The sequence below is a fragment of the Ochlerotatus camptorhynchus genome, unplaced genomic scaffold (genome assembly GCF_037179485.1).
Source record: "Ochlerotatus camptorhynchus isolate MF236.1 unplaced genomic scaffold, CSIRO-AGI_Acam_v1.1 ptg000380l, whole genome shotgun sequence".
In the NCBI taxonomy this organism is placed as follows: domain Eukaryota; kingdom Metazoa; phylum Arthropoda; class Insecta; order Diptera; family Culicidae; genus Ochlerotatus; species Ochlerotatus camptorhynchus.
Window position 1 is genome coordinate 416480 of NW_027040868.1, and position 20975 is coordinate 437454.

The window sequence follows — 20975 nt, forward strand, 5'->3', positions numbered from 1 at the left end:
GGGGTACGAAAGAACGTCTGTCGCACGTTGCTTACAACAGAAATTCAGTTGGCTTGATCTAAAAAAGAGCAAATGGCTTCTGTTTTCATGGATATCAAGAGGTTTTTGAGTCAGTATCGGTTAAAGTCCTTTCACGCACGTGACCTTTCTCCATTAATTAATAACCTTTAGTACAATTTGCTGTCAGAGAAACATATGAGCTTTTTTCATGGAAACTCTACAACTTTTCGATTTAGCTACATGGATCTACCCCAGGGCTCATGTTGAAGCCTCCTTTTGTATCACTTTACGTCAGTGAAATTGATAATTGTTTTAGCGACAACTGCACTTTAAGACAACTTGCAGACGATGGCGTAGTGTCTGTCACATGGTCCAAAGGGATCGACTTGCAAGGACCCTTTAGACAATTTGTCTACTTGGGCTATTCAGCTAGGTATCGAATTCTCCTCGGAAAAAAACTTAGTTGGTCGTTTTTTCTATGAACCATACCCAGTAGAATGGGTCATCATGATTATATTGACGTAGACTACGTCTTACGGGAAGGTACTGGGGGTAAATCGAAAATCTAAAATTGCGACCGTCACGAAAAGGTGTAATTTTTTGAACGCTATAAGCTTTGTCATTTATAGATGAAATTAAAATCCGAATACACCTATCGATAGGAAATACCTTTCGTAAGCTGTTGCAATAATTTTTTTTTTCAATTTTTCATAAAAACTGTTTTAAAAATGGACAAATAAAAAGTGATAATTTTATCACTGTTTTCATGAAATAAACGTTCTCCCCAAACCCAGTCCTCATAATCAAGTACAATTTGGTTGCACATCGTGCTGCTTGAATCTGAAAAGCTATAAAACAGCGCTGCTAATGTGCCTCAGCTCATTTTCGCTTCGGACGGCGGGTGAACAGGTAGCAGTAGCAGCAGTAGGAAGGCGGTTCCTGTCAAGCGCGCAGAGTTCGAGTTCTGCACCTCGAACTTTGCCCGTCGTTTCCGTCGAGATCATTGGCTGCTGGTAGCGGCGTCGCCTCGATGGAGCAAGCGCTCCTTGCCTGAATGATAACTACAAATCTCGATTACTTTTCGGAAGTACATATCAGCTTTTGTAAACAATGCATTTTATCGTCGGTTTGGCATAACTAGCAGCTCGCCCCACATACTAACACCGCTAACAGGTTGGAAAAAAAATTCCCCTATCTGATGGTAGTACTAGCATGCGTGGGCGAGCTACCAGTTACGCCAAATCAACGATCAAATGCGTTGTTTACAAAAGCTGATACGTTCCTTCGAAAAAGTAATCGAGAAATACTTCTTGGTTTGTGTACCAATTGCCGAGTTAAATTTAACTCGTGGTTAAACGTGACATTTCGTAAGTTATTTTCAATGTTCGAAAATGCCGGAAATTGATCAGTTTTCAAACAGAACTCAGTCACGGTTACTAAAATTTAACTTCTTGTCGGTCCGGAATAACCACGCTCGTATAGCAGGGTTATTCGATAACTCATCTGTCACTTTTAACCACGAGTTAAATTAAACTCACCCATTGCGACACAGCCTTGGGAGTAAAATTAGGACCATCCATAAATTACGTATATTTTTGACCAATTAACCCCCCTTCCCCCTCCGAGCGTGTTTTGAAATACACCTAATACATGGCCGGTCCCAACTTCTGAAACCCCTCTCCTCCCTCAACTACTGTATGCTTTCCGGCACTCACTTATATGAATGAAAGTAAAAATAAAGTCTAAAATAACTTCAGAGTTTCCCATCTCTCGAGTTGTTCGGATGGGTTATTGAAAAACAGTTGTTTAATCTCATAAGAGCAGTTGTAAAGCGAGTATTACCATTCTCTTCCCTACTCTTTTGGTGCAATAAACAATTTCAGATATATTCACACAAATGTCATTGATGATTATATTTCATTTTAATATATTCTACAATTCTGTTCTATCTTTGAAGCAAATATTGCTGTTGAACTAGGTCTGGGGTGGATTTCTTGATAAGTCAGACATTAGCTTCACCCTTCATTCAGCCATATCGTTGACAACCATCAAGGAAGCAACTCGTTATATCGCATTGAAATAATCTGCAGGTTTTTTTTTTTTAAATCCAAGATGGTGGTTTCCGGTTTTACAAAAATGGGAAATACTGACAAACACCCATCAATATGAGTATTTTTGGAATCAGGGTGATGTCTAAAGGCCAGAAATCGATATCTGACGCCATTTTGAAATCCAAGATGGTGGCTTCCGGTTTCATAAAAGTGCGAAATACTGTCAAATACCCATCAATACGAGTATTTTTGGAATTAAGTCTTTGTATATAGAAATAAGACAACATATTAAATATTGCTGAAATGTTTATATGGCAATCAGAATAGCTCATTTTCACTTCTAATGGAAAACTGCGACATTGTGATGATTTTAAATAGAATAATTATAAACCCCACTTACCCCACATAGTCAGAGACCGTGGGTTAAGTGGGACCGCAAGTGAAACGAAGGTTTTGAAAATTCATTTGTTCTTAATATATCTTGTGTGCGTCCCTTAGTAAGATCTAACATCGAACATCAAGACGCAAGAAAATTTATTTTTAAAATCTTACGTAACAAGTGCATGATTCTTTGTCAGATTTAGCGATACTTTAGGAGGATCAACCTAAAATCAATGTAATAAAACGCCTGAATGGTTATCTTTTTAAACATTAATTCATAGTATGTTTTAATTTTCTCAACAGGAATGATTCACACACAGCAGGCTGTGCGTGTGTTCAAACCTGACGTTTGTTTTATTTCCGTTGAGTTTTTTTTATATCTATAATCGGTTGCTGATCTAGCCATAAGCAGGCCTAGTTGACAATTTCTAATTCCTCATGATAGGTCCCCATTATTTACCGCTGAGAACTGTTCCGAAGCCAAGTAGAACCTCCACGAGACTACCCATAATTCGTCCCATCATTCGTTGAGTCGCAGCGTTGAATTATTGGCCACGAAAAGGCTTGCCAATGCACATCAAAAATCCACTACATACATCCGAACATTTGTTTATCTCAAATCGAAGGAAGCCATTCCGCGCAACTACCATACACCGGTTTAGTTCATGTTGATCCTCGTTAAGCTTCGTCTACCATTTTGACTTCTACATCAACACATGTCAGGCAGCCTTCAGGTTCAATTGGCTAAACTTGGTGAGTTCGTTCCATTTTGTAAATTTTTATCTTTTCAAACCAGTAACGTTGGGAGATTACCTTTTTGTGGTGCGTTACTGGTATAAGATCTACCACCGCACCCTAGTCATGACAACTTCATACTAGGGAATCAGGATTTTCCAGTAATCAGGACAAGAGTTAGTGCTCATGCCCCAACCATCAGAAGAAAATGGAGTATCACTTAAACATTCTAGCTTTGATGCTCCCAACGATCAACCAATCATATAATTACCAAAATCGGGACTTTTCATCCATTTATTGGATTCTGAAGCATCGTGTTTAAATCTTCGATTTAAACAGGCCCGATGTTTTCTGAATCATCATTCTGAATTTCCCATGATGCTTTTAAGAACATTCGTGTGATGTCTCGCCTCATGTTTAAGCACTATTCGCTAAGCGCTCACTAATTCCGTGACTTTAAATCTCCTCGATATGAAAGGACCTGGGATGGATTCCACGAGTTTCTGCTCAGTAAGCAAGAACGACTGTTTAAGGCAGCTGAGTTTCTCATATCTCAACATACTGCATCAAATTGATGCTATAACCATAAATACCAGATGAATAAGCCACTTCACAGCAAAAAAAGTAATATCGATCAATGTAATTCGAGCTGATGTATGAAATAATGATGTAATAGCAAAAAGCAGATACAATATTACATCAATGGATGTAATTTTGTTCGCAAAATCGATGTACATCGTACAACGTTATATTACACAACCGATGGATTGACCTGGTTGCAGCAGTTTGGATGTAATATTCAACATTTTTTTTTCTGTGTTCTGATAGACGATATTAAAAACCCGGAGACATAAAGCTACGATAAAGCGCTTAAGTCTTCATTAAATTCGTAAAACAGGAACAGATCCAATTAAGCCTCCATATTTTTTCGATGTTTTTTTCCAATTTATTGAAACAAGTTGCACAAAATTTGGTCACATTTCGAGTTTAGGAGAAGGAACAATTAAAAACTCATACTAACAATATTATTGCAATCAAATTTAAAAAAAAGGAGAAGAGAAAAGTGAAAACGATAGTAGTTCATGTCTGGCAACATGAGGTTTTTCAAGCGGACTGACGTCTCCGGCAGAAATCAACTATGTTCTCGATCCAGGATTGAGTATATGTACTTTGTTCCGTTCCAATTGAGATTTTCCACGTTCAACAGCGAATTCGTACGTTTTTTTCCTACTACAACAAAAAACTGATAGGGAAACGAAAGATAAAAGAAACATACCGAAAAACAAGCGACGAAATTTCATCAATTTGTGTCTGCACTTGTTCAGTTCATACGACGAGCAAACGATGTGACCCTGAAACTCTTTCATGCGAATAAGATTGGATGGACCCACGATTTTATGCTCAACAATATTTTTTGTTTACGAAAGTACACCATGAATAAAAATCAACTATTTGTTTTGCTTCTTTAATTTTTTTATATGTTTTAGGGGACAATGAATGTCACCTGAATAGAAATGATATGTAGAGGCCAGAAATCGATGTATAATCATTTGGGAATCCAAAATGGTGTGTTCCGGTTTACTGAAAACCCTCAAACACCATACAACCATACACCATACACCCACATACAATATCCATATTTTCGGAATAGGAACGACATATAGAGGCAGGAAATCGTTGCCTAGCTATTGTATAATTTCAGATGGGGACTTTCGGTTTATGGGAAACCCTCAAATACCTTACATTAAGCATATTTTCGGCATGCGAACGACAGGTAGAGGCTGGAATTCATTGCCTCATCATTTAAAATTTTAAAAACGAGGCTTCCAGTTTATTTACTTCTCGAATGAAGACGACATGTGGGGGCAGGAAATCGTTGTCTGCTTATTTTGGAATCCAAGATGCCAACTTCAAATTAACATAAATCCCACAATGCATATTTTCAGAACAGAAATCGATGTCTGACTCTTTTTGGAATCCAATATGGCGCTTTCCGTGTGTGATAAAAATGCGAGTTTCCTACTAATCGTCTTGGTGTCCTCAGTGCACTTATGCCTTATGATGCAAGCAATAAGTGCTCCGAAGATACCAAAATAATTTAACGGAAACGTGCACTTTTATCACACTTTTTGCATTCCACTTTCAGATACATTCAGCAATATTATTATCATTATTAATTTGCAAAGAGTCGTTACATATAAAACATAATGAATTCCATATCAATATTTTGAAAGTCAATTTTCATCCTGATAGTTGAATTAATAATGAGAGAAGGCATGATAGTGCAGCCGCTTATGTATTTTTGTGTACTTCTTTTGAAAAAACCGGGGAATTCCCGCTACTGATTGGCAGACTATAAACAGACTAAAGTATCAGTTTGCTCTTCTATAGCCACACGCTGCGGTAGTCTAATACTAGCAATGAATCGGAAGACAGTGCCTGTGGTAATTTTGCTTTTTTGTTGCGTGCTTGGGTATCCCCAAAATGGAGTACAAATTTATTATCGAAAAACTACAGTCGACCCAATTGCAGATTTTTTCTCTAGAAGCTGTGATTTGCGATCTGCAACCTGTGTGGAGCGTGGTGAATGTGGAATTGAGTAAGATATATGATTAGCTGCAATACTGGTCTTAACTATATAATATCGTGATTTGTTCATACTGAGTTCCATGAGATGTACATGTTCCGCATGTGCATTCAACATTGGAAGCTGGTTGATAATTTTAAGTTAAACGCTTTATTGTTGTACACAGCAAAAAAATAATTTTGATATCACGTCAAAGTGGATGCACTACAATCATGTCGAAAATATGGTGTAATATTACTTGCTAAAAAGGACAAAATTATCATTAATACAATGCATGAACCGACATTACGCTGCTTTTACTGCATTTGTTTATTTATGTGGTCATAAAAATTACATGAAATTTTCGACATGATTGTAGTGCATCCACTTTGATGTGATATCAAAATTATTTTTTGCTGTGTACCTGCCGTTCAATAAAATGATACTTTTTTAAGTGCAACGAACCAAATAAGCTTATTAGTTGTCAAAAGAAGAACTGTTATGCTGCACAGCAAAAAATAAATTTTGTTAATTACATCCAAGAGGATGCACTTCAATAATGTCGAAAATCTCATGTATTTTTTATAGCCACAAAATAAACAAATGCAGTAAAAGTAGCGTAATGTCAGTTCATGCACTGTATTAATGGTAATTTTGTCCTTTTTGGCAAGTAATAATACACCATATTTTCAACACGATTGAAGTGCATCCACTTTGATGTGATATTAATTTTTTTTTACTGTGTGGGAACGGGTGTTGCTTAATCTCTCGTTTAAGTGCGGCCCTGGTCACTCGAAACAGTTCTCTTCGTTCTTCTCTGTCTGCTTCCGTTCTTGCTCTCTGAACACGTCTTCTGGCTCTGAGACAACTAGCGCGAAAAGTGCGTAACAACTACACATGAAGATTCCGCTGATTTTGGCGATCATGAAACCTTCGTATGAGCTCGCAACCACTTCTTGAATGGGGTATCTGCCGATAACTTGTATAGAAGCCATCCCAGCTCTATCCGCCACCCAGTTACCGTTATCGGGAGGGACTCGATGGTTCCGCAATGATTGCAACGTCGCACTTTGTTTCTGTTGTCGACTGCCACAACAGTTGCTGAGCAATGTCGCAATGATTGAGGTTTATTTGGGTTACCTTCATTATTGCTGGCCCACCATCGCCTTCTTGAACTCTGGGCACCTGAAACTTCCCGTCACATGGCCGTTTCCGTCCTCCTTTTTGCAGAGCATGCACCTCGGTTGCTTTGTGCAGTCTTTTGCAACGTGCCCCTTCTCTCCGCATTTCCTGCACAGATCAGATCTGTCTGGGCCTTTGCAGTTTCTCGCCTGGTGACCGAAGCCCATGCATTTGTAGCATCTCTCCATTTTCTTAGATACCCGAGGATTAGCTTTCAACGGGCACACTGACCACCCAACCTTGATTCGGCCTGTCTTCAGCAGCTCGTTAGCTGCGTCCGAAGGATGTCGTATCAACGCCGTCTGCGTGCCACCATACGCCTTCCTCAACCGAATTGCCATCGGTACGTCTCCCAGGTTGCATTGCACCTTCAGCGCACTCTTCAACTCGTCTTCTGTTGTGATCTCGTCCAGATCCCTGCGCTCGACCACTGACTCCTGGGATAAGGCTATTACGTTCGCCGTCTCACCAAGAGATTTTTCGACGAGCTCCTTAAAAGCTGCGCTCTTAACCGTAGGATCCCTTTTCAGCTCAAATAGCATCTCGCCTTTCTGGGTTCGCCTGGTTTTCACCACGTTCTCGCCTAGTTGTTTCAACTCCGGATCCTCTCTCACTTTCCGGAGGAGTGCTGCGTAGGACGTTTTGTCCTTCGCCTCAACAACCAGAGCGTCACCCTTGCTTTTCTCCCTACGAGGCCTAGACTTCTCCTTATTCTTCCTGTCTTCCTTCTTCTTCTCTTCCTTTTTCCTCGCTTCCTCTTCCTTCTTCCTCACTTCATCTTCTTTCTGTTTTTTCTTCCTCTCCTTCTGGTCCTCGACTTTACGCCACCCACCATTTTCTCCCATCTCCTTGATGCCTTCCTCGTCCTTGCGTTTTTTGGGCTCCTCCTCATCTCCTGGCGTGTCCCTATCTCTCTTTTCAGGACGTGGATTTGTGGGTCCCTTCGGCGTCTCATGTGCTTCAGCCAGACTTATGCCCTCCTTGGCCTCCCGGAGAGCCTTTTCGGCATTTTCGGCTCTTTTTCTGCACTCATGGAATTCCCGATCTGCCACTATTATGCCGGATTTGATTCCAGTCACAAGTTGCTTGATCTCTTTGTGTACGTTGTTTTTATCCTTTACGAACACATATAGATCATCGATCTTCCTCCTGACCTCTGTCATTTTGGTTCTCCCAAACTGCGGTTCTTGTTGCTTGCCACTGCTGGATTTCGGTGTGAATATTTGGCATGGCACCGCACCTAGCTGCTCTCCTTGGGATCCATGCTGATCCACTTGGAGTATGCTGCTACTGGAACTCGCTGTGGTCACCTGGTTTGACGCTCCTCCGTTTTCACTATCTGGCGTCTTGCCGTCGTCCTTCATATTTCTTTTGGTTTTTTCATTTTCATCTTTTTTGTTTTTTTCTCCGATTTCCTCCATTCTCCGGGCCGTTATCTCCACTCGTTGTATGTAGTCTCCTATCATGATCTCATGGTTATCTATGCAAGCAGGGAGGCCATGCTATGGTTGACACGGTCCTTCATGGGGGCCGTGTTCAGAGCCAGATCGGCGTAAGTCAGGAATGTTACATCTGAGCCTACTACTCACCAATCACCAATTGGTGACGAGTTTTGAACGTATCCGGAGGCCTGCCAAGGTTTTACCAGGACGGGGGCAGCCGCACTAATAGCCCACTCGCCATTTCAAGAAGGTGTCACCCTTCTTTACTTAGGGAGCAGAATAGCACGACTGTCAGCCCTGTAGCGTGGTATCCAATCCATTATGCCGTGTCGTGTCCATAGTTCCATGCCGTATCCAGTATACCGTAATAAGGATCTTACTGGCGTCGATCCTAATGTGCCGGTTGGCACTCCTGCGGGTTGACGAAGTATTTCCTCTATCGCCGTGTTATGGTAACCGCGCCAGTGTTCGCGTCGCACCCCCTCACTTTGCTATTGTCAGAAGGACAGCATTGCCCAGGCTACACCACGGGGAGGTGTGAGGTAAGAACTTGTGAGAACCAGAGCTAGGTTGTCAACTCACCATTTGTAACCCATGTGTGTGTGTGTGTGTGTTTGTGTGTGTGTGTGTGTGTGTGTGTGTGTGTGTGTGTGTGTGTGTGTGTGTGTGTGTGTGTGTGTGTCTGTGTGTGTGTCAGTGTGTGTGTGTGTCTGTGTGTGTGTGTGTGTGCGTGTGTGTGTGTGTGTGTGTGTGTGTGTGTGTGTGTGTGTGTGTGTGTGTGTGTGTGTGTGTGTGTGTGTGTGTGTGTGTGTGTGTGTGTGAGTGTGTGCGTGTGTGTGAGTGTGTGTATTCCATCTAAGCCCCACTGGCCGCCACTGTTATTATGGAGGAACTCTCTCTACAATGCCGCATTTATGGTCATTGTAGACAGCTTTAGTCCCGGAGTTAGAAGGTGATAGCTCTATTGCAGATCCAGCAACCCATTTCAGAGTGACTGGAGAGTCACACCCATTCCGAGGTTACTTTCACTCACAATAAGCCCCGCATGTATGCATCACCGTTATCAAATGGATATTGGTTATATATACACACTTCCAGGTTCGAAAATATTATTTTCAAACCTGGCATGTATTTAGTGTAATTTTGATATTTAATTTAGCCGCCACCGTTAATTGCTTCTTTTGGAATCCCTTGGAGTGTTTCTTTAACGCTTCGTATTTCATTCCGTGCTTCGCCGGCATTTTCCTTCCGTAGATCGCCCTTGGTTGGTTCTAACATGATTCCGCCTTTTCCGGGGTTTTCTTGTTTTCTTAGGGAGATAAATCCGCACTAATTTCCGTTCCAGGTTCGATGTTGACTCCTTCCTCGTTGGTTGGTGTGGTCGGTTTCATGTCCACTATATTAATTATATGTCCACTATCTTGCCATGGTGATCTGGGACGAGGCTCACGTCCAAAGTCGCTGGTCCACCGAGTGCTCGTGTGTGAAAAGAGAGTGAAAGAAATACGAAAGGGATCAGTAAGAAATGACAGTTTCATCAGATTCCCCAACTAACCATACTCCAGCAAAGTAAGAATATACAAGCTATATTGTGACTATATGGTTACTTGGGTACTCATATGGCCGTCAGAATGGTTCATCGGTTGCGAAGTGAAGTATTTCTGAAAGTGATGTGTTATATTTCTAAATGTTTTGATTTTATCCTTACGTTACCTCGATGTTATATCACAGACATACATACACAACACATTGAACGCCATCTATAGTATATACTTTGATGGGCAATACACTCAACAGATGATTGTAGTGTGTAAACGTCAAATGCTAGGTAATTGATTATGTGCACAACAAGTGGCGGTACTACCAACTAAGAAACATTTAAATTGACAGTTAAAAGCGACTTCGATAAACGTTTTAAGAGTGTTATGTCTGCTTGACTGTGATCATACCTTCACTATCGCAACTTCGGGTAATCTGCACTGCACTTTTCCAACTGCAATTACTCTCTCATACCCGAAATGTACCACGACCAAATTGGCACAACGACGCCCTATACGCTCTCTGACCGAAGCGCAGGGAAATCCTGATATGGAAAATGTAGTCCAATATTACATCCTTTTTCTTACTAGTACTTAGATTCTGTTACTCATGAATGAGTCAAAGTTAATCATTAATGGATAACAGATACTCGTTAATGGTTAAAATATTTACTCTTTTAATGCGCCACTTTGCTTCAAAATGGTTCTTTTTTAACCATTATTGGGTATATCCAAATTAGCGTGTAGCTAACATTGAACACTGAAGGATTTTGTTTTGTGGTAAAGCTATTACCACAGACAAGCAGACATAACACTCACTATCACATTGCTTGCATTTGTCATGGTGGCGCCACACTGAAGCGATAAGCAAGCCACTACATTTTGAACTTATCAGTGATGTCAGTTCTTTTTAAGGTCAAATTAATAGATGTCAGCTCTTGAGAATGATAAGGGGACCAAGGCATCCCACTGAAGACATATACAGTAATAACCCGATTTTGTGAGCCGCCTTTTTGAAAAACTTTTCTAATGTTCTACCCATGCGCTTTTTCAGTGGTTGTATTGCACCAAAGGCCTCCCTTAGCTCAGTCGGTAAAGGCGCAGCTACAAAGCAAGACCATGCTGGAGGTGGCTGGGTTCGATTCCCAGGTCGGTCTAGGAATTTTTCTAATTGGAAAATGTCTCGACTTCCCTGGGCATAGAAGTATGATTGGACTTGCCACGCAATTATACCAATGCAAAAATGGTACAGGCATCGAAAGCTCTCAATTAAAACTGTGGAAGTGCGATATGCAATAAGCTTGAAATGCGGAGAAGAAGAAGATGAATTGCACCAATGTATGCTCTTTACACCTATCATGAAGATGCATGAGAATGATTTAGAATTTAGATTTTATGAAATTATTTAATGATAAAAGTTTGATGCGCGGACGGGCCGACAAAATCGAGTCATTACTATACCACATACTAATTTGACGAATACAGAATACATATTGTTTGCTACGTACACAATAAAGTCATGAGCCACCGCTCACACCGCAAAAAAAAGCATTCATTAGTGATGCATTACCACGTTTAAAAAATTGTTTCCAGCAAAAGAAAAATCATACTAAATAATCAAAACAAATCCTTAAAAAGGACTAAGCTTCTGAGAATTTCTCAAACGGATTCTTATTTCTGCAAAATTTAATCAATTCTATAGATCTACGGAAAATTTCGTAGAACCGACATCACTGACTTCCATCTGTTTTGTTTTTATTCAACACAGCTGACGCGGTGACATAACAAGGGAAAAGCAACTAGTGAAAAAATATCATGAACGAGGGATGCTCCGGTTTCAAAATCATGCTTGGGAATGTGCATAATAGAGGGTGATGGTGTGCCTGCAAAATACGCTTGACGATATTTTTTGAAGAATTTTCTTCTAAGAGTTATGTCTGTTTGTCCGTGCTATTACTGAAGCCGTCATTTAACCTAGTCCTATGACAAAAAAGTCGAGATCTCCTTGATTGTTCTGAGATCACACAACAAATTATGTTAAACATGGTGAACGAAGATAAGATTTAGAGTTTTTCTTTTCCTGAAACATGATTTAAGATGCTAACCTATTAACAGTTCAATTCCTATCGACCTGCATCCCCCACCGACACTTCATTGTATTTTTGACATTCTGAGGGTCTCCTTGCTGCCCTTTTTAAGTTTCTCCAGTCCATTCTGAAGTACTACAAAGTGCCCTGAACTTCTTTAAAATTCTGTGAACTTTTAAATGAAGATCCTTGATATTTTATTAGAATAATAAATTATTAGAATAGTCTTTCTGAAGCTCTTTTGAACTTTTCTGAATTTCTCTTGAGCTTATCTGAAAAACTCTGAGGATTTTTACACCACCATATAGTTTCTTGTGGTTCTCAGAATGTTGCTAAATTTACCAGAAACTCAGTGATCTTTACATTCCAGAATTTGCACCTTAAATTTTTAAATATGCCTGAGGTTCTCTTAACTGGAAGTCATTGAACTTTTCCGAGATTTTCTATGGTAATCAGGGGGTTATATTGAAGAAGCTATGATGCTCGGGGAACTTCTGAGAGGTTCGGTTAACTATTTACCAGGCAGGTTCAGTGGACTGCGTTGATCAGAAGCATGCCTCAGAGAAAATCTACGAATTTTAGAGCTGTTCCGTTGCGATGGTCGCGTGCGGGTATTTTTACCCTAAATTTGACCCGTAGCGGGTTCGGATCGGGTACTGAAAAAAAATAATAATCTGAGTTTCAATATAATTTAAAATTAGTAAAATCATCAACACAATGGAATGTAAACGTGTGTGATATGTGACGCTACATTTATGTATATCATATTGTAACATCGATTTTTAGTACTTTTTCAAATTGCGTTTGTAAAGTTTAAATACATGTTTATTGTTTTTTCAGAAACTTTTCCAAAGCTGAGTGTACCAATAAGGCGCAGGTCTGTTGCTTGAAACAAGGCGATGAAAATAGTGGCACGATAGTTTTCCCTGAAGCCAGTTCTCGGAATCCCGCAATAATGACCACTAGGAGGCAAACAACAACAATTCCAACAAGAACTACTACAACATCGACTACTACCACTACTACAACATCGACTACTACCACTACTACAACGGAAGAACCCATCGATGAATGGCTAACGCCAGACTGCGGTACTCAGCAGTCGATAGGCACCGGCGTGACCGGTATTAGAGATTCGAATAGAGGAGAATTTCCTTGGAATGTTGAGATTTATTCGAAAAATAAGAACGATTTTGGAATAGTTCAGAACGTTTTTCTCTGCGGGGGAACATTGATTGATAGTTTCATTGTCCTCACATCGGGAAATTGTGTGACTTCAAATAATATTTCCAATTTGTATGTAGATGCTGGGGTTTGGAATGTAGAGGATGTCGATGAAAAGCGTCAGGTAAGTTTATATCAAGGGTATGCTGTGACAGCCAATTAAAATCCAACATATAACCCATTTACTTCACATTGATTTTGGAACTATGCATTTGGGTACGCACTTTCTGGTTGGTTAACCTCAAAACTGGTGCAATGCAAAGGGCTCATTTGGAGCAAAGAACTAATTTCGGCATATCGTTTCGATCTGTTTTCAATATTTTGTCAAGGCAATGAGTATTGAGTAACGTTCTGATTAATTGCAAGCCTAATAAACTCCTATACTGGTGTTTTATGATGATCAAAATAATAAAAATAAAAACATTGGACATATTGAATCTATGATGCACATGCAAAATTTTGTTCATTGCATCCCTCTGGTTAATATGCAGTGCTTTTCCGTTATGTTTGTACTTATTAAACTGATTTCTACCTTCCTAACGTTGTCCTTGCTCGCTTTCTACTCTCTATATACAATTTTCACACTGCCGTACACTAACGGAACTATCAATTCTATACTTTCATCTCCTCATCTACACTCAAAAAATTCCACACGTTTGATCAAAGTGTTTAAACACTTGATTTTCTAAATGCACAATCACATTCACTTTAAGTGTGTTTCACCTTGGTTCAATGTGTTATACACGTTAATTTATAGTGTTTCAAACTTTGAAATGTTGAAAATCTTTCACTATCTATTCAAGTGTATTGCACATTGAATCACACTACTGTTCAAAACAGATGGATTTAAAGTGTTTTGCATTGCAATGCGATGTGAATTGCTTGCTCGAAAACAAGAGTTGTGACTTTATCCTATCAACCCGCCTCATATATGAGAACAACCGTGGCACAGTGAGGTCGAACGAAGACTCCGGCAGCAGCATACCCCAACAGTCCATGATCGAATCCCAAATTAGACCCATTAAAAAGATATGTGAAAGCTCTGGCGTCTGGCAGTTCTGTTTATATATTGTCGATTCATTTTTAGAGTCGGTTAAGTAGAAGTCGATAAAGTAGAATATTGTAGAATATTGAACAATGATGTGCAAAGCGATTGATTTCACCAAATGAGGCACATAGAATCCAAGTGTGTCACAATTCAAATCCATAGTGTTCAGGCATAATTCATAACATAAGATTCACACATGAAATGGATGTGTTTCACAATAAGCGCAAAATTAAGTGTGAGACACATGATGGTGACGTGTGGAATTTTTTGAGTGTATCATATAAAAATTACCACTGTTATGTCTGTTATGTAAATCGTTGGCTTCACGCAGAAGTAATACTAAACATATAGTAAAAGTGGTACTTATTGTTCATTATATAAGCAGCCTTTCGATGGTGTAGTCAATAAAATCGTGGGATACCCATTGGCGTAGCTAATGGGGAATCTTAGGGTGCCTGGCCCCTTCCAGAATGATCCAGGCCCGCTCCAGAAGTTAACAGACCCGAGCAAAGTCTTTTAACAAAATTATACCAAATCGATTTGGGGGAAAAAAAAAATACCTGTTGCAATTGGCAAATGAAAGTTAGCGACCGTGGAAACTATGAAAGAGATGATGATTTCAAAATGTTGCATAGTGAGATATAGGAGTAAAATCATAAAATACTTTTATTTTACTTTAAATTTTCTTTAAATCTGGTTTCTGCTATGGTGGCAACTAGATATCAGATAAGAAAATATGTTTTCAAATATTATAGGTCTATTGACTACTCAATACTGGCAATACTCCTACTACTACCTTGAGTTTTCTACTAATGTATCAATAACTAGATATTTTATAAATAATTTGTTAGCAAAATAAATGCATTTTAAGCTTGCGCTCGCATACCTCCTTGTGGAAAATTATGAAATTATCACCACTTTCATAGTTCTTCTATTCTCTACGGGGGGTATTTTGAAGTTGCCAATTTTGGGTTCCCAATTTGCATTTGCATAAGCAGTAAATAGTATTTATAGTTTCGTTGGGTTTCGTGCCATTAAAAATTCGAAGTGGCAACCTTAATAAACAAATACCATTAACGAACTGTATCCCGGATGGGTAAACTATCCCACAAATGGTTTGGACCCTGAACACGTCGTTAAGGGGGTAGTCCACTCTGGCGGCATGAAAAATAGGTCATTTTCACGATTTTTTTGAGGGTAAATAACGATCAATTCAAAAAAAGAAATGCATGATTTTGTCAATTGAAATGTCCTCTTTAATTGAGATTTTTTTTTGGCGCGATTGGATGTCTCCTGTAGCCGCTGCACCAGGTTCCCCAGGAGACCTCCCGTCTGAGTCGTCGCGGGGCGGGACGTCTGGCGGTCACACTACTGGAGCTGGAACAACAATTTTTTGTGTGGTTATTCTGTGATAGATGACCCGGTCTTGTACTTAGCCGTTTTTGATTTGGCTGAAAAATAAAAATTTGGCGACGTTTTGAAAAAAAAAACAGTCCGTTTTTGTACCCTAAAATTGGAGATAAAAGCTTTGATTGAGTCATTTTTGATTCTTTTGAAAATCGGCTACGTACAAGACTGAGTCATCTATCAGAGAATAACCACAAAAAAAATGTTGTTCCAGCTCCAGACGTCCCGCTTACTTAACTCGAAAATTCATTCGCCGTTTAAATCGAATGAGCCGTTTCTAAAATACAGCGCCCGCCAATTTTGAAAACATCGTTTAGAGATAATCGCGTTTAAAGTTGGAACTACTAAGACACGCCGTTTCGCCGGTAACGGGCGGGTACTCCGATGTCACTTGCGGACTTGCAGTCAAGTCTATGTCAAAGTAGACATTCCAAAGTATTTTTTAGCCAAAACAAAAAGATTTTTTGAAATTTCCAGAGTGGACTACCCCCTTAATTCGTATTCCTGCCGCCTATGTGGCACTCGAATATTTCTTTTGAACGGAGAGTCCTACAAGGGGTTTTTTTTTGGCAAAGTTATGTATTTTATAGTTTTGATAAATGTTTTGCAACTCATCAAATACTTCAGACTTACTGAACGTGAGATATCGGTGTTAAAAATTTCCTCTAGAAAATAATTATCACGATTTTTTAACGTTTTCTGCTTAGAACTGTAAGAATAATACGCAGTCCTTTATCAAAATGCTCAAAGTTTTACAATTATTACAAATTATTCACCCTAGCGAGGATGTAAGATTCGCTTACGATTATTTGGGATTCATCATCAGAGGATGTTGTTGGAGACCGCATGAACCGAGGATGCCCTCCATGTATGCGGTGGGTGGTACCATCCACCCACCGATATTTCTTGTTTGTCCTTCAACCAATTACGTTGAATTTTTGTACATGATTGATATCAACCATGAACTAAGGATCTACAGAAAATCAGTTCAATTAGTTGACAGCCGAGACAGGTACCACCCACCACATATATGGAGGGAATGCTGTACTCCACTATTCAGTTCTATCAACAATGTACTGTACACCAGGCTTTTAATTTTCGCCTATAAAACACCCTTTTTATGGAAAATTAGGCCGATGTCTCACTTTAGGTCTGAGGTCTTTGATGTCTTGGACAACATTTCAGGTAGGTATACGGACTAATCAGAAAACACCAAAAGTTGGCCCTTCATAAACTGAGCAACTTTGCTTAAGACTGAAAATCTGTAGAATGTATACTCACGGTGCTAGAGGTTTTGGCCGTGCTACCGGGTTCACTGCCTCATTGTGCGACGCGACTGCTCGTGTAGCTTTTTTTGATGCAACTGCTGGAAGGTTAAATCACATGATAATTCAAAAACAAGTACACTGGTGGTTATAACAAATGCCCAGGACCACTTTGAACACATCTAGACATGCTCCGGGTACCCCAGGGGAAGTGACCAGTTTCTGAATTGGACCATAACCCACCATGCAGCACGTAATATCACATGAGAATTAAAAATCAAGTGCAATGGTGGTTTTATCATGAGTCCAGGATCACATTAGATACCGTACATGTTTTGGGTACACCTGGGGAAGTTTCCAGTTCATTTCACTGGTCAAAACCCATCATTCGACACATGATATGGATACGTAAGAAGTGTCAGATCTCCCCGGAGGTGGATAAATTCAGGTTTTTTTATTTAGCATTACCAATGCCAAATTTTGGAGTTATGAATATGGAAGAGGATAAAGCATGTACAGTACACCCCAAAAACCGGTCTTCGAGAAAATAATACAGCAGCTTCATCAGAAACTACCTTGCTTATCTTGTTGGATATAATGTTATGCAGCATTGAATCATCCTATTTAGGTTTCATATTCAACAGAGGGATTTTTTTCCTTTTCTCTGTCACTTTGTTTTAGAACAAAGCATTTTTTAGAAATTTTGATTTTTGGAAATGAAGTAGTAGGGAAAATGGATGTAATGTCGGTATAAATGCCCCTAATTTGGGCCCATACATAAATTCAGCAATCGAATAAATTTCCAATAGCGGCCAAAAATATTCATTAGTACCGTCCCAATGACGCGTTCATCTAGATAAAATTGATAAATAGCATCCTTATGAATGTGGGCGTCTTAGTGGAATACCTGTATAATGAGAGAGAGAGAGAGAGAGAGAGAGAGAGAGAGAGAGAGAGAGAGAGAGAGAGAGAGTGAGAGAGAGAGAGAGAGAAAGAGAGAGAGAGAGAAGGATTAGTAATTTCCATTTAATTAGTAATTTCCATCCAACCTTGAGGTAGTGGAATTAAATGGAAATTACTAATCCTTTAATATCTAATGATAAATAGCAGTTTTTTAGCGATGGGCCCAATCTTAGATCCATAGGCCAACATTTGAGCCATTTCCCCTACATTTTATTTTATATGCTGTAGGGTAAATGACGGCTTCGGCATTTATTTACTGTTTCCGGTAGCTAAAAAAACGTCAATGGGTATTTTCATACCACAACACATTATTGAATGCATCTAAACTATCCCTCAGTGTTTCAGCTTCAGGTCGATTTATTTTATGACCCTTTTACCAGAGTTACCGTGAAATGAAGCATACCTAACACAAAATGCTTTTAGAGTTGCCGATAATAGAACAACTGTCTATCATACAGTTTAAGTGGAGAGACTGCCGAACAGCAAGAGGTTGCCGATCCATTCCATTCCGTATAGAGCAGGTAGCAACAAACAATGTTAACAAACAAACATATTCGTATTGTGCGTAACGCAGTGATAATCCCTATAGACGTGCAGACGCTGCTTTAATTGACGAACATACGTAATATCTCCTATTTAATGTATGAATCACCGTATACCGATTCCTTTTCACCAATGCCTAAAAGGTTGCAGAATTATAATGATATTTAGGGGGAGACCCCGGCGTAGTGGTTAACATCCATACCCCTCACACCAAAGTCACGAGTTCAAATCTCACCTCCAGACAAGTCAAAAATGACCCAATAACACTCTTAAGACTATAAAAAAATAATGATATTTAATATTAATTCTTGAAAAATGCTACCTTTCTTACATTATGTCAGTCTTTGGTCATTCTAAGGTAAAAGTTAGAATTATTTATTGCCTTTGTACACCAACTGATGAACCTATCAATCGTGACCCTCCCTGAATTCTACACTGACGCAAATAGACTTAAGAATTTCATAAGGCTTGAATTATGCACGACACATATGAATTTCATAAGCGCGACTTATGAATTATTTTCGTCTAACATGAGGTAGCTCTTATAGGCGTATACCATTCAAATTTGCAACAACTATTTTTTTGTCATCATTATTTTTCATAAGGCAAATCAGTGAAATTCATACTGATTCCTTGTGGCTAAAATTCATAAGTGGATCTTATGGAATTCTTACGTCCATTTGCCTCAATGTATGAAACTATATAATAATATCGACAGTAAGCATGCATAAGGGCGTTTACGCGATGATCGATGATCTTCTTCGATTTTCTCTTTGCATTGCTACAGCTAAGCGATTTTTTTTCAATGCAGAGTTGTAACAGGTTGTATTGGCTATCAAAGCAACAGCAAACGCACCGAGAAACGTTATTTCTAACGAGTTATTAAGAAAAGATTAAATCGACGAAGACTGGGATTGAATCCAGGCCCTTTGGGTTGAGAGGTAATCACGCTTTGCACTACACCACCGGCACCGGTGTAAACAGGAAGATAAAAACATTAAAAAATTGCATTTTATTAAGGAAGTAGTTAACAGTCTTTCATTATATTCAATGTGAATTATGGGTAATATTCGGTTTGACATTTATAGTAATAACTTCGAACTAACAGTTGAATTTACCATTCCAGATGCGTAAGGTGGAAAAGGTTATCAGACACCATCAGTTTCAACAGACGAAGAGAGTATCCAGCTTGGCTCTGCTGGTTTTGGATGATCAGGTAGACTTCTCTCGAACAGTTAATCGGATCTGTTTGCCAGAAGCTGATACAGACTTCAGCGAAAGTACGTGTTTTCTTACTGGATGGGGAGGAACTGGAGAAAATCCCAGTGAAACCATTCGACCCAAGATGAAGGTTGTAGATATGGACCAACTAAATCACAAGGACTGTCAACACCAAATCCGCCGGACCATGCATTCATTCGCCTTGCACGAAAGTTTCCAATGCGCTCGTGAAGAGTCGGAGAACCATATTTGTCCCTTCGATGTTGGTTCACCGTTGATCTGTACGATTCCGGGGCAAGATCACCAATTCTACCAAGCGGGTATATTTGTTTGGAATCAGCACGTGAGCAGCAACGGTAACGCAGATTGTACAAACAACAGTGGCGTGGTGAATCTCTTCACAAATATACAAAAATTTAGAAGATGGATCGATACTGAAATGGAGAAACTCGAAAGGAACATACACATCTACAGGCCACAATTGAATGATGAAAGTGATGAAACTGAAGTTTAAATCCTGATAATATATGATTTAATTATGCATTCTTCTTACTACTGGATTGGTAACCAATGTATGTGCCGAAATTCAATGCTACGGGATAATTTGAAAGTTTACTTGTCTATTAACTACACAGTTAAAAAAGTAGTATAAATTTCTGTTTAGTACGATGCACATAAATGGAGCGTCGACAACGAAACAATAACAATAAAAGAAGGAAAACAATGGATACGGCCCAGACAACCAGAAGTCGTATAACAATGTACAGAGAGTATCGTAAATTGCTACAGTTTAAATCAAAATCGCATATAAGAATGGCATACCTCGCATTATGGTTAAGTTAAATCGTATAGAATGCAAATTTCCAACCTATATGCGATGACTCATTTTTCCGTCGTACTGTATCACAAATTAAATCGGATTACATCGTAAGACTTTTCAAAATGAATTTGTTATTACAGATTAAGTCGTATATGATGTTAAATCAACTCGTTTAAAATTAAACTAAAATATGCACTTATATGGCCTCTACTTTTGTACGTATAAGCCATTGATTTGCATTCTATACGAATTGTTTGTTTGTATATATGTTTGTATATCACGAAAACAATTCTGAATATATGTGCATTCTGGTTGTCTGGGGACGTAACTCTAACCTCAATCTATTATAGTCGCTATATTTATAGTCTGGCGGATAGAATATCGGGAACCAATTCAGCTGTCAAATAGCAGATCAAATTGAGCATATCACGACGAACAATAGAAGAGAGCACATAAGCTTTTGCTAAGAAAACTTCGGATAGCCTTTTCTCTACACTCTAGG

General features: G+C 39.2%; 1 protein-coding gene across 1 annotated transcript; it reads left to right on the plus strand.

The window, feature by feature from the left end:
- Positions 1–5555: 5555 nt before the first annotated feature.
- LOC135710400 (inactive CLIP domain-containing serine protease A30-like) lies at positions 5556–20231 on the plus strand. The gene is made up of 3 exons (XM_065232965.1): positions 5556–5766; positions 12823–13330; positions 19559–20231. The coding sequence occupies exons 1-3, from the start codon at positions 5588–5590 to the stop codon at positions 20165–20167; spliced, it is 1296 nt and encodes a 431-aa protein (XP_065089037.1). The 5' UTR covers positions 5556–5587; the 3' UTR covers positions 20168–20231.
- The last annotated feature ends 744 nt before the right edge of the window (positions 20232–20975 follow it).